The 27,169-nt window shown below is 36.0% G+C and overlaps 1 protein-coding gene across 1 annotated transcript; it reads left to right on the forward strand.

Moving 5' to 3' along the window:
• Positions 1 to 1,819: 1,819 nt before the first annotated feature.
• LOC123564508 (ribosome biogenesis regulatory protein homolog) lies at positions 1,820 to 27,130 on the forward strand. Its single transcript, XM_045358151.2, has 10 exons — positions 1,820 to 1,998; positions 8,958 to 9,030; positions 10,016 to 10,054; positions 12,645 to 12,683; positions 13,488 to 13,589; positions 16,441 to 16,519; positions 17,273 to 17,380; positions 19,076 to 19,230; positions 24,993 to 25,129; positions 26,407 to 27,130. Exons 1-10 carry the CDS (start codon positions 1,838 to 1,840, stop codon positions 26,561 to 26,563), a joined length of 1,050 nt encoding a protein of 349 aa, XP_045214086.1. The 5' UTR covers positions 1,820 to 1,837; the 3' UTR covers positions 26,564 to 27,130.
• Positions 27,131 to 27,169: the final 39 nt, after the last annotated feature.

Consider the following 27,169-nt stretch of genomic DNA (forward strand, 5'->3'; position numbering starts at 1 on the left):
CATAAAAGTTTTTAAAGCCTTGGCTAAAAATATATCTTGATTATATACTCAAACCGCATATGATTACGGACCAGTGAGCATACTTCCCATTCCATAAAATTTTATTCAGGGCCTACACATAACCTTCAAAGTTATGAAGGAGTGTAGTAATTTAAAGAAGAAGAAGAAAAAGATTGGAAAAAAAACTCAGTGACCAATTGTCTTCTTATTTTGATAACATATATTTGATATTTTTTATGTGCTTTTAGAAGGTATCTTTTATGCCAAACTACATTATTTAGATTGCTTGAAGACTGGAAATTTGCTTTGTGCTTTGATCCGAAATGAATATGTAGCAGCCATTCTTATGGAGCCTTTGACTCTCTTCCCCATAATATTTTACTCTGTAAACTTAAATCATATGGCTTGTCTGAAAATTCTGTTAACCTTTTAACATCTTACCTTTCAAAAAGAAAACAACAGATTAAAATAAGAAATACTACTAGTGGCTGGGCTGAGACAGTTTAAGGGGTACCTCAAGGCTCGATTATTGGACCTCTACTTTTTAATATTCTTAAATGATATATTTTGGTTGGATTTAACGTCGCACCGACACATGGTAGGTCATATGGCGACTTTCCAGCTTTAATGGTGGAGGAAGACCCTAGGTGCCCCTCCGTGCATTATTTCATCACGAGCGGACACCTGGGTAGAACCACCGACCTTCCGTAAGCCAGCCAGATGGCTTTCCTCACATGAAGAATTCAACGCCCAGAGTGAGGCTCGAACCCACATCGATAAGGGGCAAGTGATTTGAAGTCAGCGACCTTAACCACTCTACCACGGAGCCCCCCCTTTTCCCATTCATAGTTTGCTACAATTAGTATGTGTACCTTGCTTTCCTTGTGTAACTGACATAGTTTTATGCTTTTTTTTCTCCATGTTTAGCTGCTTTAGTTATTTACCGTGCTTCTTGCATTGTGCTGTCAATAACTGACTTGCTCTGCATGCTTTAGCTATCTTTTCTATACCTTGTTTCCCTGTGTAGTCGACATAGATCTATGCCTTGTTCTCAATGTTTAGCTGCTTTAGCTAGTTTATGTTCTCTGTGTGCTATTGTCATTATTACATCTTATTTTCATGCTATGTTTTATGTGCTACTGTGAAGGAGCTGCTGCTCAGTTAATTTCAAATCTGATCTGAGGTGATATTCTCGTTTAGCAATTTTTTATTCAGCTTTTTGCGTTAGTTTTGTCCTTCAGTTTTTTTATTTCATGTTTATCTTAAGTAGTTCTTAGGCTTTTGGTCAAGAGCAGCAGATCTTTCACAGGTTTAACTTCAATGTTGTACTGCTACATGTAATTTTGTATAACCCTATCTCTTATTTTACAGCTTGCTTACTATATGTTTTAACTGTTTATCTTTGTAATATATAGTCGGTTAAAAAGCACTTTCCGCTTATGTTGTATTGTTTCTCTGTCTTGCCGGCTTAAAATAAAATTTATCTTATCTTATCTTATCTTATCTGATGCTTTTGTCAGATGACAATTTTTCTTCAGTATGTGAAATAAACATTGGTTATGTCAACTGCCTAGAAAAATCAACACCAGGTAGCTTTTAATGAATATGTAAGGGCTTCTTAAAGGTTGGTTTGTGTCAAAGGGCGTTGTTATGGGGACCGTATACTGTATTTCTGTGCCGCCAAGTGCTTGCTGCCACGTTCTTACTGTGCTCCAGCTAACTGTATGCTATTTTTATTCGCCGGAAACGTTTTTTCCCCATTCTGTCATGTTGTTACAATGACTTTCATTGGTTTATTATTTTCCCGTTAACCAATCAAAAGAAACTTGTTTTGGAAATGGTAAATATGGATGACATAGTCGAAAACGTGTTGCAAAAAGCATCTGAGAAAGAGGCAAAGTACAAAACTACAGAAGTCGCTAAAGACATTGATCTTGATATAGATGAAGGGAATTTAATGACATCAGATTCCAATCCTTTAGATATAAAAAGTTTCAGGTAAAGTTAACATTAATGTCAATAATTCAAGATGTCATCAGTTTTCGTGATACAGTGCTTTAGGTATCAAGTCAAAACGTCCCCTAGTCAAAACGCCCCCTGGTCAAAACACCCCCCATTTTGGTCAAAACGTCCCCCATTCAGTTTAGAATTTGGTCAAAACGTCCCCCTAATTTAATCTATTAATTCTTTTTAATTAATTCATATCTTTTAAAGGGTTTGAAACTTATGGATTATGTTTTGGTAATACACAAGATAGAAATAACTTTGTTGCCTTCAGTTTAGTTAGAATTACTTCCCTTTTTCAGATTTTTGTGATGCATAATTTTTAAAGTCCAAAAATATTATGTTTTAATGCAATGTTTAAAACAGAAAAGGGTTCAATGGCTTTCTAGTGCTCCAAACTTGTGTACCAATACCTTTATTCTATATATTTAGGGTAAATACTTTGTTTCTAGTGCAGATGTATGAGCAATTTTTTTAGGACTAACATTTCTCTATAATGTTGTAAGTGAAAGCAGAGTAAAATGTTTACATTCATGTACTAGCGCAATAATTTAGAGCATTAGAAAGCCATTAACCCTTTTTTGTTTTAAACTTAGCATTAGAACATTGTTTTTTTGGACTTCAAAGATTATGCATCATAAAAATCTGAAAAGGGGAAATAATTCTACCAAAACTGAAGGCAACCAAGTTCTTTTTATTCTTATTTGTATCATTTGTTATGCTTAACAAATGTACCAAGTTTGAAAGAAATATCTTCATTATTTTTCAAGAAATATTACTTTTTGTGTCATAAGCCCGATCGGGCAATGTTACCAGCCTGGTAAAAGAATGATATGAAATATCATATACAATATACAATACATATACAATAATTCAAGTCTAAATATAAAATTTACCAATCTATCCTCTATACCCTAAAATCCGCTATACCCTAAAGCACTGTAGGTCTCCCTTGCATAAATTGATTTATCTTGGTAGTATTTGGCATGAATGCTAGTATTTCGACCAGAAGACATTGAAACCACAAGACATTTCAACCACAAAATTGAAATTCTTCAGATATTTCAAACAAAATGACATATTGACCCTGCAGAAATACTTTATTATTTATCCTTTGTAGCTGTGAAGTTGTTACTGAGTTTTAATATTATAATGGGATCACTTTCATGAGAATGAGATGCTGCTGATCAATGAGTAAATTTACCAGGTCCCGGAAAAGTTATAAATAAGGAAGTTTTACTCATTCGGCTTATTTTATGTTCTGATATTTTAATAAGCCGAATAAGTGATATCTGACTTTTTAAAAAATTCTACAAGGTATTGTCATTACTTGATCGTTGGCGTTGGTTAAATTTTTTTTTTAGGTCCACCTTTTCTCTATGCTGTAGGAGCTACAGCTTTGAAAGGGACTATCTAGGCCAAGAACCATAACTGATATTCATTTTTTCAGAATTATGACCCTATTTGTACTTAAAATTTGAGATTCTTGGTTAATTATTTTTGTTTAGGTCACCTTTTCTCAAAACTATAAGAGCTACAGCTTTGAAACTTTGCACTCTTGTTTATCATCGTTAGAGGACAATGTAGTTCAAGAGCCATAACATAACCTGCATTTTGTCAGAATTATGGCCTTTTCTGTACTTAGAAAATCTGAACTATAACTCTTTCTTAGGTTAAAGGTCAGTAATTCAAATCCTTCTTTGTTTCATATAAAAAACGACAACTTCAGGTCGTCTTTACGTATCTTTAGGGAACATCAATTTTTCATACACCTATTTTTCATGGAAGTTCTATCACAAATTAACGAAAAAATTAAAAGGAAATAGGGGGTTATGTAGTTCCTAGTGAAATGCCAGTTAGTTGTGGTCTGCTACCCTAGAAATGGCGCATATTTGCTTTCGTCCGTGCAATAAACACCTGCTTCCGGTTTCGATCTGCAAAACTTGCCATGTGGGGTGTATGAACATGAAGACCATCGCATTTCATGAAGAATGTATTCTAGTAGTGAAAAATGGTGATTAAAGCACTCGTTCTACACGAATTTGCGCAAAAAATGGGAAAATTAGGATCTGTTTATTATGGACTTCTTTCGACTACACCACGGAAGCACATTTTCGACCGAATTACTGACCTTATTCCTATAAGAAATGTTTCTTATCAAATATCACACAATTTTCATTTCTGTTTTCAAGAAAGATGTAATACCAAACATATTGCCAAGTTTCATTGTGAAATTTTGAGATTTTAGAGAAATATAGACATTTAATAGAAGCCACCCACTACCAATTAACTGGGCTAAATTTTGGCCCTATGGTCCTTTTATTGTATATTTTGGTAAAAGTTTCACTCATTTGCATTATTTTTCACTTGGATTCTGAAATATCATTCATTCCGTCATGAATAAGACCCAGAAGGATGTATTTTGTGCATTTTCTGACATTCTGGAGACAAAATATTGGCTTTTTAATCCCAGAAGTCGCTGCTGAATAGGCGCATCTACTCAAAATATGGTCAAAATTCAAAATTTTTCAAATTTCATTATTATTTTGCATTGGAAACACCCTTTTATATCATATACAACGGATCTATGACTATTAAGACTAATTGCGATGTGTTTCGAGAAAATCTTATTTCAGCTCTTATAGGTTAAAGGTCAGTAATTCAAATCCTTCTTTGTTTCATATAAAAAATGACAACTTCAGGTCGTCTTTACGTATCTATAGAGAACATCAATTTTTCCTACACCTATTTTTCATGGAAGTTCTTTCACAAATTAACGAAAAAATGAAAAGAAAATATGGGGTGATGTAGTTCCTAGTGAAATGCCAGTCAGTTGTGGTCTGCTACCCAAGAAATGGCGCATATTTGCTCTTGTCCGCGCAATAAACACCTGCTTCCGGTTTCGATCTGCAAAACTTGCTATGTGGGGTGTATGAACATGAAATTTCATGCAGAATGTATTCTAGTAGTGAAAAATGGTGATTAAAGCACTCGTTTTACACGAACTTACGCAAAAAATGGGAAAATTAGGATCTATTTATTATGGACTTCTTTCGACTACACCACGGAAGCACATTTTCGACCGAATTACTGACCTTATTCCTCTTACATATTGTCCAGCACTTGCAGACAAACGATGGCACCTGTAGGCAGTGCTCTTGTTAAAATGTCCTTAGTGAGGTCTTTGTGACTCCTTTGCCCTTAATGGTGCTAAATATATTGAAAACAATAATTAGGCACCCATCATACAATAATATAATATAAGGTTTTGGTGCACTTTCAGTCTATCTCAGTTATTACTATAAATGGATTTGATTCAGATTTAAAATAGTTGATTCACATTATCACCCACATCATGTGACACAAGGTCCATAACTCTGGAACCAATTTTCCATGAGTTATGCCTCCTTTTTACTTTGAATTTCAGGTTAAAGTTTTGGTGCACTTTCACTCTATCTCTGTTATTACTAAATGGATTTTATTCAGACTTAAAGTTGTTGTTCCACATCATCACTCACATCATATGACACAAGGGCCATAACTCTTGCACCAGTATTTTATGAATTATCTCCCCTTTTTACTTAGAATTTTAGGTTAAAAGTTTTGGTGCACTTTCACTCTATCTCAGTTATCTCTAAATGGATTTGATTAGTTGTTACACATCATCACCCACATCATAATATTATGACACAAGGTGCATCACTCTTGCACCAATATTTCATGAATTATGCCCCCGTTTTGCTTAGAATTATACTTATTTAAAGTTTTGATAACTTTATGTTTCTCTTATTACTTATTTTTTTGGACAAAAACATAAGCTATTGTCCAATACCTTCATCCACATTGAAGTCATTAAACACTCCAGTGACAGCTTCAGCTTCCTCAGATGTGCCCATTTTCACTATCCAGCATCGAAATAGTCGAGTGCGCTGTCTTCTGTGACAGCTTTTGTTATAAGTTCATTTTTCCAATGCACTTTTGTCCACTGGAACTCACTCCCTGAGAGTATTGTCTCTCTTTGAACAATCAGTTCAACCATGCAGTCTGTACGGTTGAACATGTGTCCCCTTAGAAACTTGCACTGTTTTTAACCAATTTTTAATAGTCTTTATATACTCCCTGTTTTACGCTTTTATTCTTTTCTCTGTCAGTTGATGCTCATCTGTGTCAATGACTGTGTCCTTGTGAGGGGTTTGACTAATCCGAAGATTGATAGATAGGTGAACACATTAAAAGATTAAAAAAAATGAATATACTGAGAAAGTAGCTATGATCGAATGTCTTGCCAAGAAAAGTACAGAAAAATGAAAAAGTAGATTCTTTCTGTCAATTTTAATGCAAAATATAAAAGGAAAGAATACTTAAATCCTTTGATTTTTTATGCCCCTGAAGGGAGGCATATTAGTTTTCAACTGTCCGTTAGTTAGTTAGTTAGTTAGATTGTTAGTTCGTTCGTTCGTTCGTTTGAACGAATTCGTTCGTTCGTCACAATGTTAACTTTTTGCATGAAGGCACTTTACTCGCGAACCACGGCACCCAGGACCTTCAAACTTCACTTGCTGATAGTACTTATTGAGTACACCACCCCTACTGACTTTGAGGTCACCAGGTCGAAGGTCAAGGTCACAGGGGCCAACGTTAACTTTTTGCATGAAGGCACTTTACTCGTGAACCACGGCACCCAGGACCTTCAAACTTCACTTGCTGATAGTACTTATTGAGTACACCACCCCTACTGACTTTGAGGTCACCAGGTCAAAGGTCAAGGTCACAGGGGCCAAAGTTAACTTTTTGCATGAAGGCACTTTACTCGCGAACCACTGCACCCAGGACCTTCAAACTTCACTTGCTGATAGTACTTATTGAGTACACCACCCCTACTGACTTTGAACACTGAAATTCAGTTGCTAGAACATTCCTTGTGCATTTATGTTGTATCCTTTCTTCCTGAGAAATTTCATGTCCACCTGTTTCAATCCCATATATAGCAAGCTATAAGTACTAGCGTTGGATTGTTTGTTTTAGAGTAGCTGTTACTAGAAATAAAGAAAGATTTCCACTCAATAAATATTTAATAATGAGAGATATTGCAGTGAAACATGACTGTTGACATGTTGGCTAAACTCAGTAGGACAGAAAGGTTGTAGGTTTGTTTTTTGTGGCCATTAGGGTCAGGGTCACTCTTAGGTCAAGGCAAGTGTTACATGCAACTATGTCCTTATCATTTTAATACTGTAAAGCTTTTATATTTTGACCAGCTTTCATTATCCTTCTGATGCTTGAATATTCACGGAATTTCCACATCACTCGTTTTTCTGCATTTTTTGTGCTATAATTATATATGTAACTGATACCATAGCATGAGTATGTCTTGGCACATTTTTAGCTCACCTGAGCCAAAGGCTCAGGGTGAGCTATTCTGATCACTCACCATCCGGCGTCCGGCATCCGTAAACTTTTACTTTAAACGAAATCTCCTCATAAACCGCTAGGCCAGTTTCATCTAAACTTCACAGGAATGTTCCATGGGTGAAGCTCTACAAAAATTGTTCAAAGAATTTAATTCCATTCAGAACTGGTTGCAATGGCAACGGAAAGGAAAAACTTTAAAAATCTTCTTCTCAAAAACCAGAAGTCCTAGAACTTAGATATTTGGTGTGAAGCATTGCCTAGTGGACCTCTTCCAAGTTTGTTCAAATCATGACCCCGGGGTCAAAATTGACCCCGCCCCAGGGGTCACTTGATTTTACATAGGAAAATCTTAAAAAATCTTCTCAAAAACCAGAAGCCCTAGAGTTTAGATATTTGACATGTAGCATTGCCTAGTGGACCTCTACTAAAGTTGTTCAAATCATGACCCCGGGGTCAAAATTGACACCGCTCCAGGGGTCACTTGATTTTACATAGGAAAATCTTCAAAAATTTTCTAGAAATAAACCAGAAGGCTTAGAGCTTAGATATTTCACATGTAGTATTGCCTAGTGGACCTCTACAAAATTTGTTCAAATCATGACTCCGCCCAATGGGGTTACTTGATTGTATATAGGGAAATCTTGATAAATTTGCTAAAAATAAAAAGCAGAAGGTCAAGATCTTAGATATTTGATATGTAACATTGCCTAGTAGACTTCTACAAACTTTGTTCAAATCATGACCCCCGGGATAAAATTGGCCCAGCCCCAGGGGTTACTTGATTGTACATCGGAAAATCTTCCAAAAAAATTCTAAAAATCATCAGTTTGACATTTGAAACATGTAGCTCATATTACTCAGGTGAGCGATCCAGGGTCATCATGACTCTCTTGTTTAAGGTCATATCCTCAAGGTCACAGAGCCTTTAAGTGCAGAATCTGTGTCTGGGCCTTTTGCTTTTTTAGGGTATTAGCAATTTGCAGAATTAAATACTCTCGCTGATATGAACTTGAGTTAGTCGTTACAATAAGCTTCCCATCTTGTGAAATCTTTTGTCCCCTGATTTGTATTTAGTTCCTGTACTTGTGTCGCTGATTAGTTTGATACAATATTTGATTGGAAAAGCAAACTAGCTGGCATGTACATGTAGAATGTTGGTTGCTTTTCCAGGTGTTTTCACATGATGGAAATATTTCTCAGAACTCTACCTTGGATGTTATTGACAAACATTCACCAGATGACTGTGCATAGCTGTTTTAAAAATTGTTGCCATTACTAACTTTTAATAGTACTTTACCAGTTACCTGCAAAAGGTACGATTACAGTTAGAGCTTCTTCCAGTTTAATGGTAGGAACCCAGAAAGGAGAAGTTATGTGATGGTAAAGTATTACTAGCATCATAATATGAATGGAAATTAAATCTTTTCATGTTTTTGTTAGTCCGTGTACTCATCAATGAGTCTTACTAGGAAATATTGCAGTGTTGATTAAGACTTCTATTTTCTACAGAAGTAATTTAATGTCATTTTGTTCTATTTCAGAGCTGATAAAGAAAAGTTCCTCAGAAGTTTAGCAAGAGACAATACACAGATTCTAGTTAACAGTATATGGAAGGTACAAATAATTCATCATTATCGATGTTCTTGTAAATTTTGCTTAAAAACAACAACTTAAAAATTGAGGATGATTTTGAGCAGGCTGTTAAAAAATATTGAGCCTTTTTCTATGTTTATGGAATGGGACTTTGAACAAGAATGCATGTAGCAGCAAGCAATTTGAAGCCACAAAAACTTTCAAGTCTCTAGCTTGAGCAGTTCACCAAACACAGTGTATAATATCTTGGCCAAGTTCCTTAACCAGCTGCATGATTATCCAAGTCCTTTGAGTTCTGGCCCTTGACTTACTAAAATTTGCTATAATTGACTGTTTCTGCCCTTAACTTAGGCAGTTCTTAAGTGTTCACCTAACTTGGTCACAATGTTATTGGGCATAATATATAGGACAAATATAATAACCATATAGATTTTTCTGAGTGTCTATGGACTTACAAATCTTTTATGTAAAAAAATGCAATAATTGACAGCATCTACTGTCTAACATGAGTAGTGCTTTTCCAATATTCGCCAAACTAGGTCACAGAGTTTTTGGGAATTTTGATAGTCACCTGGATTATTCTTGTCCTTCATGAGTTATGGTCCTTGAATTACTTAAAGTTGTGAGAAGTGACAGTGTCCGCTAAATAACTAGCAGTTCTTATCATATGTTCACTATTCTTAGTCACAATGTGTTGGGGCATATCACCTTGGCTGTGTGTGATAAAACGCTGGATAGTCTTTGTTGCTATGTAGTTATGTCCCATGATTTAGTTGAAATTGAGAACGTTTATGGAGGGCGTATATGACACTTTGGCACTCTTGTTTAAAGTGTGCTTAGATACTTTCCTTCTTAAACTAGGAAACAAAGCCATTCCCTAGCTCAAACAGTTTTAAATGTTGTTGCTGGTGTGTCACTTTTTCTTGTTTCATAGTGGTACTTCTGTTTACTGTTTCTGAGACCTGTCTACCAGACAAAAATCATGTTTTAATTTTGATTTTTGCAGCTTCCAACACAGAGAGTGGAGAATATTGTTGCAGCTCAGGTAATGTTCTCTTTCCATGTTGATCACTTTCTCAACCTATGATTTATGGAGAACTATTTAAGTATTATGAAATATATGTATATCAGATTTTAACTATTTCCTCGAAGCCTTTTTATACGCCCGTTTGAAAAACGGGACGTATTATGGGAACGCCCCTGGCGGGCGGGCGGGCAGGTTGGCGGGCGGGCGGGCGGGCGGCGTCCACAGACCTTGTCCGGAGCATATCTTCTACATGCATGAAGGGATTTTGATGAAACTTGGCACAGTTGTTCACCATCATGAGACGGAGTGTCATGCGCAAGAACCAGGTCCCTAGGTCTAAGGTCAAGGTCACACTTAGAGTCAAAGGTCAAATTCAAGAATGACTTTGTCCGACCATATCTTCTTCATGCATAGAGGGATTTGATGAAAGTTGCACAATTGTTCATCATCATGAGAAGAGTGTCATGCGCAAGAACCAATCCCTAGTCTAAGGTCAAGGTCACACTTAGAGGTCAAAGGATACAAGAATGAAAACTTTGTCCGGAGCATTTCTTCTTCATGCATAAGAGGATTTTGATATAACTTGGCACAAATGTTCACCACCATGAGCGGAGTGTCATGCGCAAGAACCAGGTCTCTAGGTCTAAGGTCAAGGTCACACTTAGAGGTCAAAGGATACAAGAATGAAAACCTTGTCCGGAGCATTTCTTCTTCATGCATAGAGGGATTTTGATATAACTTGGCACAAATGTTCACCACCACGAGACGTAGTGTCATGCCCAAGAACCAGGTCCCTAGGTCTAAGGTCAAGGTCACACTTAGAGGCCAAAGGTCAGATACAAGAATGACTTTGTCCGAAGCATTTCTTCTTCATGCATGGAGGATTTTTGATGTAACTTGACACAATTATACACCATCATGAGACGAAGTGTCATGCGCAGTTCCCTTCTTTCGAATTACTTCCCTTTGTTGTTACTATAAATAGATTATATGTAACTTTTTCATTACTAGTCGTAGGGAAAAATCGAGACCACTTTTCTGTAGTACAACATGCATGCTACATCCAATTTTGAGGTGTATTTTGACCAGTCTCTACCTGTAAAGATTTTTGTGAGGACTTATAATTTTTTTTTTTGATTTTTTTTTTTTTTTTTTTTTTTTTTTTTTTTTTTTAAGATTAACTTCCCTTAGTTGTTACTATAAATAACTTATGTTGTAACTTTTTTATAATTGACCGTAGGAAAAACCAAGACCACTTTTCTGTGGTACAACATAAGATGTTACTTTCCAATTTTAGGTGTATTTTAAGGTATCTCTACCTGGTAAGGAGTTTTTTTGTGGACTTAGAAAAACAAAACACTTAGTTATTACTAAACAACCACAAAATTAAAATTCCATTTGCAAATACAGGTGCTAGAGTAAAGAAATTTGCTGTGACGGGCGTATATTGTGACATTCTTGCACTCTTGTTGGCTGTGTGATCATTCTCAGGAATGAATGTTTCATTACACTGAAATGTTAAATTTTGTAAAAGGTAGAGGGAGTGGAACGAAACAGTAAAATCTCTGATAGAAACAAGACTCCTGTGATAGTGTCATTTTTTAGCTCGACTTTTTGAAGGAAAAGTAGAGCTATTGCACTCGCCCCTGTGTCGGCGTCGCCGTTGGTTAAAGTTTTTGATAAAGTCAAATATCTTGGTTACTATCAAAGATATTGATTTGAAACTTAAAATAATTATTTAATATCAAAGTCTACACCAGGAGAAACAATCCCCATAACTCTAGTTTGAATTTTGACAGAGTTATGCCCCTTTTTAACTTAGAATGTTTGGTTAAAGTTTTTGATTGTCAATATCTCTGTTACTTTCAAAGCTATTGACTTGAAACTTAAAATAGTTATTTACTATCAAAGTCTACACCAGGAGAAACAATCCCCATTACTCTGATTTGAATTTTGACAGAGTTATGCCCATTTTTAACATAGAATTTTCAGTTAAAGTTTTTGATAAAGTCAAATATCTCTGTTACTATCAAAGCTATTGACTTGAAACTTAAAATATTTATTTATTATCAAAGTCTACATCAGGAGAAACAATCCTCATAACTCTGATTTAAATTTTGATGGAGTTATGCCCCTTTTTGACTTAGATTTTTTTTTGTTTAAGTTTCTGCTAAAGTCAAATATCTCTGTTACTATCAAAGCTATTGACTTGAAACTTAAACTAGTTATTAACTATCAAAGTGTACACTTGGAGAAACAAACCCCATAACTTTGATTGAATGTTGTCAGAGTTGCGCCCCTTTTTAACTTAGAATGTTTGTTTAAGTTTTATAAAGTTTTTACTGGCAAAGCTCTAATTTTTAGTCAAGCACTGATAAAAGTTGAGCGTGCTGTCTTATGGACAGCTCTTGTTGCAATTCTCACAGTTAGAGAGTGTAAAGAATTAACACTACTAGCCTCCAGTTCTGACAGTTCAGCTGGGAGCTTTTATTTGATAGCATTATTTCAATGATTATAATATATTAAGTATTTTAATGATCATAATTTATGTACCAAGTGTTAAGTTTTGTACTGTTCATGATGTTAAAAGTTTTATTCCTTTTTTCAGTTGCCAGATCCAAAAACACTCATACCTAGGGAAAAGCCTGTAAGTTGATTAAAATCCTTTGTTTAGGTATAGTTTGTTATAAAACTATCTGACCATGAACAATACCAGAGAACAATGCTGTAATCTTGTAGTAAGACACCAGACTGTAAAAGTAGGGGTTGTGTATTCAAGCCCCAATGCTTTCAGTTAAAAATTTCTTACATTTGGATAAGAGTCCTGTTTATATGTGCTTTACACTTATCATGTTAAAAGAATCAGAAATAATTTCTGGATTTGGAGCATCTGTATCTTGCTCTTTCCTCCAGCTAAAATAATTAATATCTTGCATACCAGTAACTGGTGTTAACAAAAAGTCGTCTTGGATACACACTTGGATAGTTAATACAAACAAGATGAAAAAAAGGTGTTTAATATTTGTAAAAACACATGCAAAATTTTGATTTTGTTAATAATTTGAAAAGCCCCTTGTTTTACTTTTGAATTACTTATTAACTGTTTATCTTTCACAAAGATTTCTGTCAGTAAATTTGTATAAAAAAGCACTTTCAAATTGATGAAATACAAGTGTTAACAAGTTTTCAGCAGTTTTTCGCCAAGAACTCCCCTTAACAATAAATGAAGGATTTGCAAAGTTTAATTCATCAAAATCTCACTTTAGAAATAAATGAAAGATTTGCAAAATGTAATTTTACATATTACTTCATGGTATTCTTAAGAATGACTTTGAAGAAGACAATTCACTTAGAAACCTGTTTGATTAAAATGTTAACCAACAACAGACTTGTAAATCAAATGACTGTGACAATAAGTTTTCAGGTTACAGTTATTTCTGGTATCATTTAGGTTCCAAAAGTGAAACAACTGACAAAATGGGAAAAGTATGCCAAACTGAAGGGTATACAGAACAAGAAGAAGTCACGCAAGGCTTGGGATGAGGAATCACAGGTAACTTTAATTAGCAATGCTTTAACAGCTCTATACTGTAAATTTATATAACCTCACAAGGGATAAATAGAAAAACTACAGTAAGATTTATTTTGATGCCAGATACAGTCTGTTTATGCACTCTTAAGTGGCCACCCTGTCTGGAAATAGGACCTGAAACAAATAGGATACAGTTAGGCTGCTTGTTTACCAAACAATGAAAGAATGTTGACATGTAATGAAAATTGCCTTTAAACAAGGTACAGTATATACAATGTTAGAATGAAAAAAAAGTGAGAAAAAAGATAAAACATCATGTTTGAAATATTAGCTATCAAATGTGGTTATATGTTTTTACTGTTTAAAGGATTTGAACTTTGACTAAAATTTACATTAAAACTGATTGTCTGTAGCATTACTGTTATGACTAAATATTTTTTAAAACAAAGGTAACATATAGTATCTAATGTGATCTGTCTGTGCAGGTTTTTATGCCCCCGGCATCTAATGATGCGGGAGGCATATAGTGATCGTCCTGTCCGTCCGTCCGTACGAGGTTAACCAAATGGGACCGTTCCATCTAGCATCAATACCCCTTACTAGAATGACTTGATACTAATGCAGATGTAACCTGTGACCATTCCTCATCTTCAGACATTACCTGGCCTCAGTTTGACCTTGACCTTGACCTCATTTTGGACTTAGGTTGCTTTATATGGGCCATCTCTTGGTTAACCAAATGGGACTGTTTGGTCTAGCATTAATACCACTTACAAGAATGAATTGATACCAATACAGATGTAACCTGTGACCATTCCTCATCTTCAGACATCACCTGACCTCAGTTTGACCTTGACCTCGTTTTGGACTTAGGTTGCTTTGTATCGACAAGGATGCCACCGGGGGCATCAAGCGTTTATTGAACGCAGCTCCTTGTTTTCATTGATTCAATTATTTTTTTAGCTCACCTGAGCACGAAGTGCTCAAAGGTGAGCTTTAGTGATCGCCCTGTGTCCGTCGTCGTCAGTCCGTCGTCAACAATTTGACTGTTAACACTCTAGAGGTCACATTTTTGGCCCAATCTTAATGAAACTTGGACAGAATGTTACCCTCAATAAAATCTTGGACGAGTTCGATATTGGGTCATCTGGGTTCAAAAACTAGGTCACCAGGTCAAATCAAAGGAAAAGCTTGTTAACACTCTAGAGGTTACAATTTTGGCCCAATCTTAATGAAACTTGGTCAGAATGTTACCCTCAGTAAAATCTTGGACGAGTTCTATATTGGGTTATCTGGGGTCAGAAACTAGGTCACCAGGTCAAATCAAAGGAAAAGCTTGTTAACACTCTAGAGGTCACAATTTTGGCCCAATCTTAATGAAACATGATCAGAGTGTTATCCTCAATAAAGTCTTGGATGAGTTCGATATTGGGTCATCTGGGGTCAAAAACTAGGTCACCAGGTCAAATCAAAGGAAAAGCTTGTTAACACTGTAGAGGCCGCATTTAAGACTGTATCTTCATGAAACTTGGTCAGAATGTTAATATTGATGATCTTAAGGTCCAGTTTGAATCTAGGTCATGTAGGATCAAAAACTAGGTCACCTGGTAAAATCAAAGGAGAAGCTAGTTTACACTGTAGAGGCCACATTTATGATCATATCTTAATGAAACTTGGTCAGGGGCCTCCGTGGCCGAGTGGTTAAGGTCGCTGACTTCAAATCACTTGCCCCTCATCGATGTGGGTTCGAGCCTCACTCGGGGCGTTGAATTCCTCATGTGAGGAAGCCATCCAGCTGGCTTACGGAAGGTTGGTGGTTCTACCCAGGTGCCCGCTCATGATGAAATAATGCATGGAGGGGCACCTGGGGTCTTCCTCCACCATCAAAGCTGGAAAGTCGCCATATGACCTAAAATGTGTCGGTGTGACGTTAAACCCAACCAAAAAAAAAAAAAAAAGAAACTTGGTCAAAATGTTAATCTTGATGATCTATAGCTCAAGTTCAAATCTGGGTTAGGTGGGGTCAGAAACTAAGTCACCAGGTCAAATCAAAGGAAAAGCTTGTTAACACTCTAGTGGCCATATTTATGACTGTATCTTCATGAAACTTAATCAGAATGTTAAACTTGATTATCTTTAGGACAAATTCGAATCTGGGTCATGTCGGGTCAAAAACTAGGTCACCAGGTCAAATCAAAGGAAAAGCTAGTTAACACTTTAGAGGCCACATTTATGACCATATCTTAATGAAACTTGGTCAGAATGTTAATCTTGATGATTAAATCTGGGTCAGGTGGGGTCAAAAACTAGGTCACTAGGTCATATCAAAGGAAAAGCCTGTTAACACTCTATAGGCCACATTTATGACTGTATCTTCATGAAACTTAAAATGTTAAACTTGATGATCTTTAGATCAAGTTTGAATCTGGGTCATGTTGGGTCAAAAACTAGGTCACGGGGTCAAATCAAAGGAATAGCTAGTTAACACTTTAGAGGCCACATTTATGACCATATCTTAATGAAACTTGGTCAGAATGTTAATCTTCATGATCTTTAGGTCAGGTAAGCGATACAGGGCCTTCATGGTCCTCTTGTTTTGCAAATATGATGTAAAAATCCTTTAAATTTCTAAACTTAAGACAACTGTCAGAATTGTTTTCATTTTACAGTCTTTCCAGTATTACTTTGTCTGATAAACTTAGATTTCTTGAACAGTATGATAAATGTACTGAAATGGGAATGACATCCACAATGGACTTTGCCACAGATGAAAAAAATCTTACTGTTTTGAATCTAACAATAATTTTGGTTAGTTCTACAAACATTGTATTAAAGGAAGATGTGACAATAAATTGAAAGCATTTTGTTTCAGTCATACAAACCAAGATGGGGATATAAGAGGGGCAATGATAATACCAAGGAATGGCTGATAGAGGTTCCACAAAATGCAGGTACAGAATCGTTATTTGAACAACCATTAATTAGACTAAGCATAGAAAATATCTTCTTTGTTTGTCTGATACAGATTTAGGACCATTTTTGTTCTGTTTAGGTTATTAAGAGCGGTCATTGAATGTAATTTAGTGTTCCATGATTTTGATCCATTACTCACTTTAAGTCTGCAAGTACCCGACACATTCCTGTCTTGATTGAATGAAAAATGGAGCATGAACAACTTCTGATGGATTATTTCCTGTAAAGATTGCATAGATGTAATTCAAGTTATTTTGGTAATTTTGAACACATTGCCTAGAAATTGTCAGTTTTCATAACTGCGTCTAATGAGAAATCATTTTATATGCACATTAACATGATTAATAGTTGAAACTACCAATTTTGCTAGATTAAGCATACTTGGGGGCAATTGTCAAAGATTTTTATCTCAGTCATGCCATAGACCATTTATTAAGCATTTGTTAGTCATGGTTAATCAGCACTTTACTTATTTTAACACTACAAGTCTACAGTGAAATCTGTAAGAAAGATCACCTCTGCCAGGAGACCATGACTATATAATCTGTTTATGAAGGAAACTGTTTTCTCTTCCCCTTTACCTGCTAACAGTGCAATTTTACTGGCAGATAAATGTTAAACTAGGCTTACCAAGGTAAAAAACTGCTAAAATGTCTTTATTGAATATATAAATATTTTTGTATCTATTGTTGTAATAATTATATTTAGTAAGGTGACTTTATGTTAAACAGATCCAAATGAAGACCAGTTTGCAAAAAGAAACGCTGCAAAGAAGGAAAGGGTGGCAAAGAACGAGTTACAGAGATTGAGGAATATTGCACGTTCACAAAAACAGAAAGGTACAAGTTTAATCAAGTGGTATATTTAAATCAAAGTTCGATGTAAAAATGACGTTTCAGGTTATCTTTACAGTGTGCAGCATTTCATTTTATACTTAACCTGTGTAAAAATAGCTACATTTTGTCGGGAAAAAAATTGATGTGCTAATTAAGAGTCTTGATATTAGTAATTTAACTAGATTTTTTTTTTTTTTTTAAACCAAACCAAATGTAAAAAAAACATGTATATCTCCCCTTGCATTTAATACTGATGAGGCAAGTTTTTTTTTAAAGACATAGACCATGAAGGAAATTGTAAACAGATACAGAGAAACATATACTGAGTTTTAAAATGGGGTCTACTTAAGTACTTAGACTATGTACAATAATCAAAGGGCCATAACTCAGTAAAAACACATACTAGATGCATAATTAGGCTTGCTACTGATCATTCCTAAGATTTAATCAAATCCCACCAAAGGTATAGAAGTACTTCTGACAAATTGAATTTAGAAAAAACAGCCTTCAGAAATGCCCCATAACTTTTGCATTAAATTTTCTATGTGGGATGTGCCAGTGATTTGCACAACTAGGCTTCATACCTATCACTCTTGGAGTGTCATTGAAATCTGGTTATAATTTTTTGAGAAGCAAGGACAAGCTTGATATAGATTGACAGAAAGATGGTGAAGGCAAAAACGTAATTATTACAATTCCCATAACATGGAGAGACATAATCAATAAAGTTGTAATTGATATATGTGAAAATGGATGTTAAAAAGCAGAATTAGACAAGAGCACTGTACAGGTCTTTCCATAATCGAGCATATGTATGCATACTTAAATGTTTTAACTTTCTTTGCATAAAGCATTTATAAGAATATATATGTATGGACATGATATGCATGAAACACAGTCGGAAATAACCATTGATTTAACTAACGACTAGCTTTCAGACCTAATGTACTGTTAGGTTACATAAAATTTTCAGTACAATACACTGATATATTTGGACAGGTACCTATTGGAAGAATTATGTTTGATTAGCCTATTTGCAACTACAGTTTGTTTTTCGGATGGATAGGAGGCCAAAATATATGCCATATTATTCAAGACAATGTCAAATAATCTTTTTATTCCATGTTTATTTTAGACATCAGATGTACTCGATTCAATCTTTTAAATGTATGATGCTGATTTCATACCGATACTTTTTATCGGTCAGCAGCTTTTATCATTGCATTAACATGGAGATTTGAATCAAAATTTTTGTATCATCCAACATGAAATATAATGAATCCAATACTGAAATACAATGAACAGTCATGTGACACTGTTACAAACGAAAATTGCTGGTTGGAAGAAAAAAATAGGTATAGAATGATATAATGAACCTTCACAATACCAGTTTGTGAGGCAGTAATAAAAGTTGCCCAGTACGTGGACATTGTGATGTTATTTCTGGCTGTTTTGGTAAATAAAGATTAAAGTTCATTTAATGTTATTTTGTGAAAGAGTTACACTTAAACTAGTGCTTGGGGTCGTCTGAGCTAAATCAAATAAAGTCGTCTGTTATTTTATTTTGATTGTGTTTAAAGTTTCTGAAGGACCTTATAGATTTGATTGGAATTTATGCAAGAAACATTGGAAGATTTGATTAAAAAAAAAACCTGTATAATATATGATATTTCTGATAATAACTTGTATTTCCAACAGTACCAGGTGTAGGATTGACACCTACAGAAGCTCCGAGTAAAGATTACCTTGGTAAAGCTTTGGCTGTGGCCAAGAAATCTACAGCTTCCATTGGAAAATTTACAGAAAATCTCCCAAAAGAAAAACCATCTAAATTTTCTGGAAAGAAAAGAAAGGTTTGTATTTTTTGTCTTGAATATGATAGTAAATTGGAGAAAATGGAGTGGTCATAACCCTTTTACTCATTTAGCCACAAAAGCATGGCAAATGAAGACTTAAGATTTTAGATGACTTGTATAAGTTACAGGAATGTTTGTGATTTGTATAATGTTATACTTAGCTTTTCTTAGTAATATTCTTCCCATAATACACACATATTGCTGCCAATACTAGTGGTTAGAACTATTGGTAATAAACAAATAGTTTTTTTTATATTGACTGGTAAATAGTTTTTTAGCTCACCTGTCACAAAGTGACAAGGTGAGCTTTTGTGATCGCGCGGTGTCCGTCGTCCGTCCGTCCGTGCGTGCGTCCGTAAACTTTTGCTTGTGACCACTCTAGAGGTCACATTTTTCATGGGATCTTTATGAAAGTTGGTCAGAATGTTCACCTTGATGATATCTAGGTCAAGTTCAAAACTGGGTCACGTGCCTTCAAAAACTAGGTCAGTAGGTCTAAAAATAGAAAAACCTTGTGACCTCTCTAGAGGCCATAATTTTCAATGGATCTTTATGAAAATTGGTCAGAATGTTCATCTTGATGATATCTAGGTCAAGTTCGAAACTGGGTCACGTGCGGTCAAAAACTAGGTCAGTAGGTCTAAAAATAGAAAAACCTTGTGACCTCTCTAGAGGCCATATATTTCACAAGATCTTCATGAGAGTTGGTCAGAGTGTTCACCTTGATGATATCTAGGCCAAGTTCGAAACTGGGTCATGTGCCTTCAAAAACTAGGTCAGTAGGTCAAATAATAGAAAAACCTTGTGACCTCTCTTAAGGCCATATTTTTCATGGGATCTGTATGAAAGTTGGTCTGAATGTTCATCTTGATGATATCTAGGTCAACTTCGAAACTGGGTCACGTGCCATCAAAAACTAGGTCAGCAGGTCTAAAAATAGAAAAACCTTGTGACCTTTCTAGAGGCCATATATTTCACAAGATCTTCATGAAAATTGGTCAGAACATTCACCTTGATGATATCTAGGTCAAGTTTGAAACTGGGTCATGTGCCTTAAAAAACTAGGTCAATAGGTCAAATAATAGAAAAACCTTGTAACCTCTCTAAAGGCCATATTTTTTATGGGATCTGTGTGAAAGTTTGTCTGAATGTTCATCTTGATGATATCTAGGTCAAGTTCGAAACTGGGTCACGTGCAATCAAAAACTAGGTCAGTAGGTCTAAAAATAGAAAAACCTTGTGACCTCTCTAGAGGCCATATATTTCATGAAATCTTCATGAAAATTTGTCAGAATGTTCACCTTGATGATATTTAAGTCAAGTTCGAAAGTGGGTCACGTGCCTTCAAACACTAGGTCAGTAGGTCAAATAATAGAAAAACCTTGTGACCTAACTAGAGGCCATATTTTCCATGGGATCTGTATGAAAGTTGGTCTGAATGTTCATCTTGATGATATCTAGGCCAGGTTTGAAAGTGGGTCACGTGCCGTCAAAAACTAGGTCAGTAGGTCAAATAATAGGAAAACCTTGTGACCTCTCTAAAGGCCATATTTTTCAATGGATCTTCATGAAAGTTGGTCTGAATGTTCATCTTGATGATATCTAGGTCAAATTTGAAACAGGGTCATGTGCGGTCAAAAACTAGGTCAGTAGGTCTAAAAATAGAAAGACCTTGTGACCTCTCTAGAGGCCATACTTGTGAATGGATCTCCATAAAAATAGGTCAGAATGTTCACCTTGATGATACCTAAATCAAGTTCGAAAGTGGGTCACGTGCCATCAAAAAGTAGGTCAGTAGGTCAAATAATGAAAAAAAGTGACAAGGTGAGCTTTTGTGATCGCGCGGTGTCCGTCGTCCGTCCGTCCGTGCGTGCGTCCGTAAACTTTTGCTTGTGACCACTCTAAAGGCCATATTTTTCATGGGATCTGTATGAAAGTTTGAATGTTTATCTTGATGATATCTAGGTCAAGTTTGAAACTGGGTCAACTGCGATCAAAAACTAGGTCAGTAGGTCTTGAAATAGAAAAACCTTGTGACCTCTCTAGAGGCCATACCCTTGGATGGATCTTCATGAAAATTGGTCAGAATGTTCACCTTGATGATATCTAGGTCAAGTTTGAAACTGGGTCATGTGCCTTAAAAAACTAGGTCAATAGGTCAAATAATAGAAAAACCTTGTGACCTCTCTAGAGACCATATTTTTCAATGGATCTTCATGAAAATTGGTCAGAATTTTTATCTTTATAATATCTAGGTCAAGTTCAATACTGGGTTACATGAGCTCAAAAACTAGGTCACTATGTCAAATAATAGAAAAACCGACGTCATACTCAAAACTGGATCATGTGGGAAGAGGTGAGCGATTCAGGACCATCATGGTCCTCTTGTTTATTATTGGCTGTAGGGAAAAACCGAGACCACTTTTCTGTGGTACAACATGGATGGTACCTCCAATTTTTAGGTGTATTTTGACATATCTTTACCTTGTAAGAATTTTGTTTTTCTTTTTTGTTTAATTTCTTTCCTTTGTTGTTCCTGTCCTTTGGACTTAGATCTATATTTTTTCTGAGGACCTTCTTGTCCTCAAGTGCAATGATATCAGGTGAGCGATATAGGGCCATCATGGCCCTCTTGTTTATATTGACCGGCAAGCCATTCAGTGTTTTATTACACAGTCTTTTTACTTCTTAGCCAAGTAAACATGTGTTGAAATTGAATATAGACAGGTCAAGTTGCACAATTTATGGACCAGCAATTTATATAAGGATTCAAGCAATAAAACTGATTAATGCAGTACAATTCTGATTATTCCCTTTAAAAGCAGCTATACACCACAGTTTTTGACACTGTTTTGACAATATAAAACTGTAGCTTCAACTGTTATTTTCAGTATTGATAAAGCATGGCTTTTCTAACCCTATTCTAAGGCTACAGCCAGGCCTCAGATTTTCCAGAAGCGGTCCTGATTAAATGCTTTTGACTGTTAGAATTTCTCTATTTGGCTCAATTAATAAGGAACATTTTCAGGCTTAAGAAAGTATTTTTCGATCAGGCTTCTTATTTTTATCAGAATCCAGGATCTATAGAATTGTTTCAGGTTTAATTCCTGCAAGTCAGTGTATGTAAAAGAAATTTGGGTTGCAAATGTCTCTCATTAAAAGTCAGCAAGATTATAAAGCTGTTTAGTTTCAACTTTGTACCTTTCTGTTGAGAGATCTTGTATCCAAAATTTTGAGCTGAGACCAATCTTAACTTCAAACTACTAGTATTTCTTTCAAAAGTCAGCCATCCACATCTTTGTTTAATGTTGCAGAGAACAGGCACTCAGAAAATCAGAATAAGACTGAATTAAAAAAAATCCTTTTGAAAAATTGAACTTTTTGAAATCTTTGGATGACAGTTTTGTAATATCACTGATATGTGAAGCAAACCTTGTAATTCCAAAACTATAAGCTGTACAGTGTTATGTCTCCCCCAGGAGACATATTGTTTTTGCCCTGTCCGTCCGTCCGTCCGTACGTCACACTTCATTTCCGAGCAATAACTGGAGAACCATTTGACCTAGAACCTTCAAACTTCATAGGGTTGTAGGGCTGCTGGAGAAGACGACCCCTATTGTTAATGGGGTCACTCAGTCAAAGGTCAAGGTCACAGGGGCCTGAACATTGAAAACCATTTCCGATCAATAACTAGAGAACCACTTGACCAAGAATGTTGAAACTTCATAGGATGATTGGCCATGAAGAGTAGATGACCCCTATTGATTTTGGGGTCACTCCGTCAAAGGTCAAGGTCACAGGGGCCTGAACATTGAAAACCATTTCGGATCAATAACTAGAGAACCACGTGACCCAGAATGTTGAAACTTCAGAGGATGATTGTACATGCAAAGTAGATGACCCCTATCGATTTTGGGGTCACTCCATTAAAGGTCAAGGTCACAGGGGCCTGAACATTGAAAACCATTTCCGGTCAGTAACTTGAGAACCACTTGACCCTGAATGTTGAAACTTAATTGGATGATTGGTCATGCAGAGTAGATGACCCCTAACGATTTTAGGATCACTCTGTGAAAGGTCAAGGTCACAGGGGCCTGAACATTGAAAACCATTTCCGGTCAATAACTTGAGAACCACTTGACCCAGAATGTTGAAACTTCATAGGATGATTGGTCATGAAGAGTAGATGACCCCTATTGATTTTGGGGTCACTTCGTCAAAGGTCAAGGTCACAGGGGCCTGAACATTGAAAACCATTTCCGATCAATAACTAGAGAACCACTTGTCCCAGAATGTTGAAACTTCATAGGATGATTGTTCATGAAGAGTAGATGACCCCTATTGATTTTGGGGTCACTTCGTCAAAGGTCAATGTCACAGGGGTCTGAACATTGAAAACCATTTCCGATCAATAACTAGAGAACCACTTGACCCAGAATGTTGAAACTTCATAGGATGATTGTTCATGAAGAGTAGATGACACCTATTGATTTTGGGGTCACTCCATCAAAGGTCAAGGTCACAGGGGCCTGAACATGGAAAACCATTTCGGATCAATAACTAGAGAACCAGGTGACCCAGAATGTTGAAACTTCATGGGATGATTGTACATGCAAAGTAGATGACCCCTATCGATTTTGGGGTCACTCCATTAAAGGTCAAGGTCACAGGGGCCTGAACATTGAAAACCATTTCCGGTCAGTAACTTGAGAACCACTTGACCCTGAATGTTGAAACTTCATAGGATGATTGGTCATGCAGAGTAGATGACCCCTAACGATTTTAGGGTCACTCTGTGAAAGGTCAAGGTCACAGGGGCCTGAACATTGAAAACCATTTCCGGTCAGTAACTTGAGAACCACTTGACCCAGAATGATGAAACTTCATAGGATGATTGGTCATGCAGAGTAGATGACCCCTAATGATTTTAGGGTCACTCTGTTAAAGGTCAAGGCCACAGGGGCCTGAACATGGAAAACCATTTCCAATCAATAACTTGAGAACCTCTCGGCCCAGAATGTTGAAACTTCATAGGATGATTGTTCATGCAGAGTAAATGACCCCTATTGTTTTTGGGGTCACTCCATTAAAGGTCAAGGTCACAGAGGCCTGAACATTGATAACCAGTTCTGATCAATAACTAGAGAACCACTTGACCCAGAATGTTGAAACTTCATAGGATGATTGAACATGCAGAGTAGATGACCCCTATTGATTTTGGGGTCAGTCTATTAAAGGTCAAGGTCACAGGGGCCTGTTCATGTAAAATCATTTTTTGGAAATAACTTGAGAACCACTTGACCTACAATGTTGAAACTTATTAGGATGATTGGACATGTAGAGTAGATGACCCCTATTGATTTTGAGGTCACTTGATCAAAGGTCAAGGTCACAGGAGCCTGAACAGTGACTTGAGAACCACTAGGCCAAGAGTGTTGAAATTTAGCGGGATGACTGGACATGCCAAGTAGATGATCCCTAATGCAGTCAACCATCAGTGTCTCTTTGACTTTCGCTCCTGACCCCTATTGACTTCTTGCCTATAGGACTTTGCATTGGGGGAGACATGCGCTTTTTTACAAAAGCATTTTCTAGTTGATGTTTGGTTTCTTTTAAAATGCAGACATGTTATCTTGCTTGTTCTGTTAAACAATTTTTACATCTGTTGATCATTGTTGAAAAGTTTGCACTTTTCAGGACACATTCTGTTGTTGTTTTAGTTGTACCCTGTTAATTAGTTACAATGTTGAATGTTTCAGTTTGAACCTAATCATGGAAATATAAAACAAGAGGCATCTCGTCAGCTGGATATACTGAACAACCTCGGCAGTGACAGACCTCTTGTTGATAAAAATCTAGCAGCAAATCTACACAATAAGGACTGGCAAGAATCAAGGTATGAGTATAATGGTTAACAGTTAAGGAGCTTTTTACAAGTTTTGGAAATAGAAATTGCCCATGTGATAAAATGTTGCACCTTCCAGGTGACTGTCATATGCTGAATGGCAGTTATTTCAGACCTTGCAATGTTTGGTATGAGGAAGGCAACCAGTTAACTTACAGGTCAGTGGTTGCAAAGGTACTTATCTGCTGAAGGAGCACTCTCTCTTCCTTCACCAGTTAAAAATGGAATATTGTGTGGGATTTGCTCTTTATGTTACTTAATACCAAGAAAAACAACCTGTAATAAGACATCATGTACTTTGACTATCACTATAGAAACATGTTAAAAATTAAGTATCTTTATCTGATTGAATAACTTATTCTTGCCTACCTAGCAAGGAAAGTATACATTTATTCGAGCATGCGCCGGGGATAGATATTCCTGTCTTTCCCTAGGGAAAAACCTTGTCTAAAATAGCGTGCACTAAGGTGACGTCACATAGTACTGGTACCATTGTGACGTCATAAACTTTATAAATAATGTCAGGAAATACCCAAACCTATTTGTCTCCACGATCTATTTTGAACATGATAGGCAAGAAAAATGATCTAACATGTCTGCCTGTGTAAGACAGCTGTTTTCCCTACCCTCGGGACAGCATGGATAAAAAACCTTGCTAACGCTCGGTTTTCCATTCCACACTGTCCCTCAGGTAGGGAAAACCACGTCTTACACAGGCAGGCATGTAAAATCCTTATAATCTAATAGATCTTGCAACTAACATGATTGAATAACGGTAACTTAATGTAATAGATCTTGCAAGTAACACAATTGAATAACTTAATCTAATAGAATTTGCAACCAATCCTGATTGAATAACTCAATCTAATAGATCTTGCAACCAACCCTGATTGAATAACTCAATCTAATAGATCTTGAGACCAACCCTGATTGAATATCTCAATTTAACAGATCTTGCAACCAACCCTGATTGAATAACTCAATCTAATAGATCTTGCAACCAACCCTGATTGAATAACTCAATCTAATAGATCTTGCAACCAACCCTGATTGAATAACTCAATCTAATAGATCTTGCAACCAACTCTGATTGAATAACTCAATTTAACAGATCTTGCAACCAACTCTGATTGAATAACTCAATTTAACAGATCTTGCAACCAACGCTGATTGAATAACTCAATCTAATAGATCTTGCAACCAACTCTGATTTAATAAGTCAGTCTAATAGATCTTATAACTAACCCTGTTTAAAATTACTGTTTCAGAGCAAAGAGAAGACGTGAAGATCCAGACGCCTTCAAGAAGAAACCAACAGGCAAGAGAAGTAATCATGGAAAAAAGGGAAACCTGAGAAACTTCAAGGGTGGACAAAAGGGGGGCAAGGGTGGAGGGGGAGGGAAGAAAAAGGGGGGCAAAAGATGATTTGTTTTGTTGTTGATGAAATACATTTTGTAAATAAAATCATTATGAAATTCATAAATGTTTCATCGTTGAAAATAGTGTAAAGTAATAGTCAATTTTTGGTGAAAGCATTTTGGTTCTAAGAGGAGTTGTCATACCTATAAAGTGTAAGAATGGTTTTGTTCAAGTACACAGCACAGAGTGGGTGAATTCTTCAGTTGGCACCCCATCATTCTCAAATATACTGTTTGTTATGCAAACTTAATTACACTGTATTTGTTCTGAAAGTTGGTCTACAATTTAAATGAAAAAAGTCTAGGGCACAATCACAATTTACAGTTGTAATATATAAGCTGTACTTTACTGGTAATGCCAAAATGTTCAACTAGATAAAGTCAATAGAAAAAACTTAAGACTGGTACATTACAATCATAATTTATGTTTATTACTTTACTTCATATTCATAGTTATAACATGTTTATTTTTTCTCTTGCTGAATGATATACACCCAGATATTAAACAGGTAGTATTTGAATAGGTGGAGTGAGAGCACATTGATTAGCAAGTATCAATAAATTGAACTGATTAGACTGTCAGCTAGTCTACATACAACCACTCAAAATTACA

This window comes from Mercenaria mercenaria, chromosome 2 (genome assembly GCF_021730395.1).
Source record: "Mercenaria mercenaria strain notata chromosome 2, MADL_Memer_1, whole genome shotgun sequence".
NCBI lineage: Eukaryota > Metazoa > Mollusca > Bivalvia > Venerida > Veneridae > Mercenaria > Mercenaria mercenaria.

Coding starts and splice junctions, on each gene's coding strand:
- LOC123564508 (XM_045358151.2), top strand. CDS start 1,838: ATGGTAAATATGGATGACATAGTCGAAAACGTGTTGCAAAAAGCATCT. Junction 16,520..17,272: donor AGAGGTTCCACAAAATGCAG/GTACAGAATCGT, acceptor TATGTTAAACAG/ATCCAAATGAAGACCAGTTT. Junction 19,231..24,992: donor TTTCTGGAAAGAAAAGAAAG/GTTTGTATTTTT, acceptor TGAATGTTTCAG/TTTGAACCTAATCATGGAAA.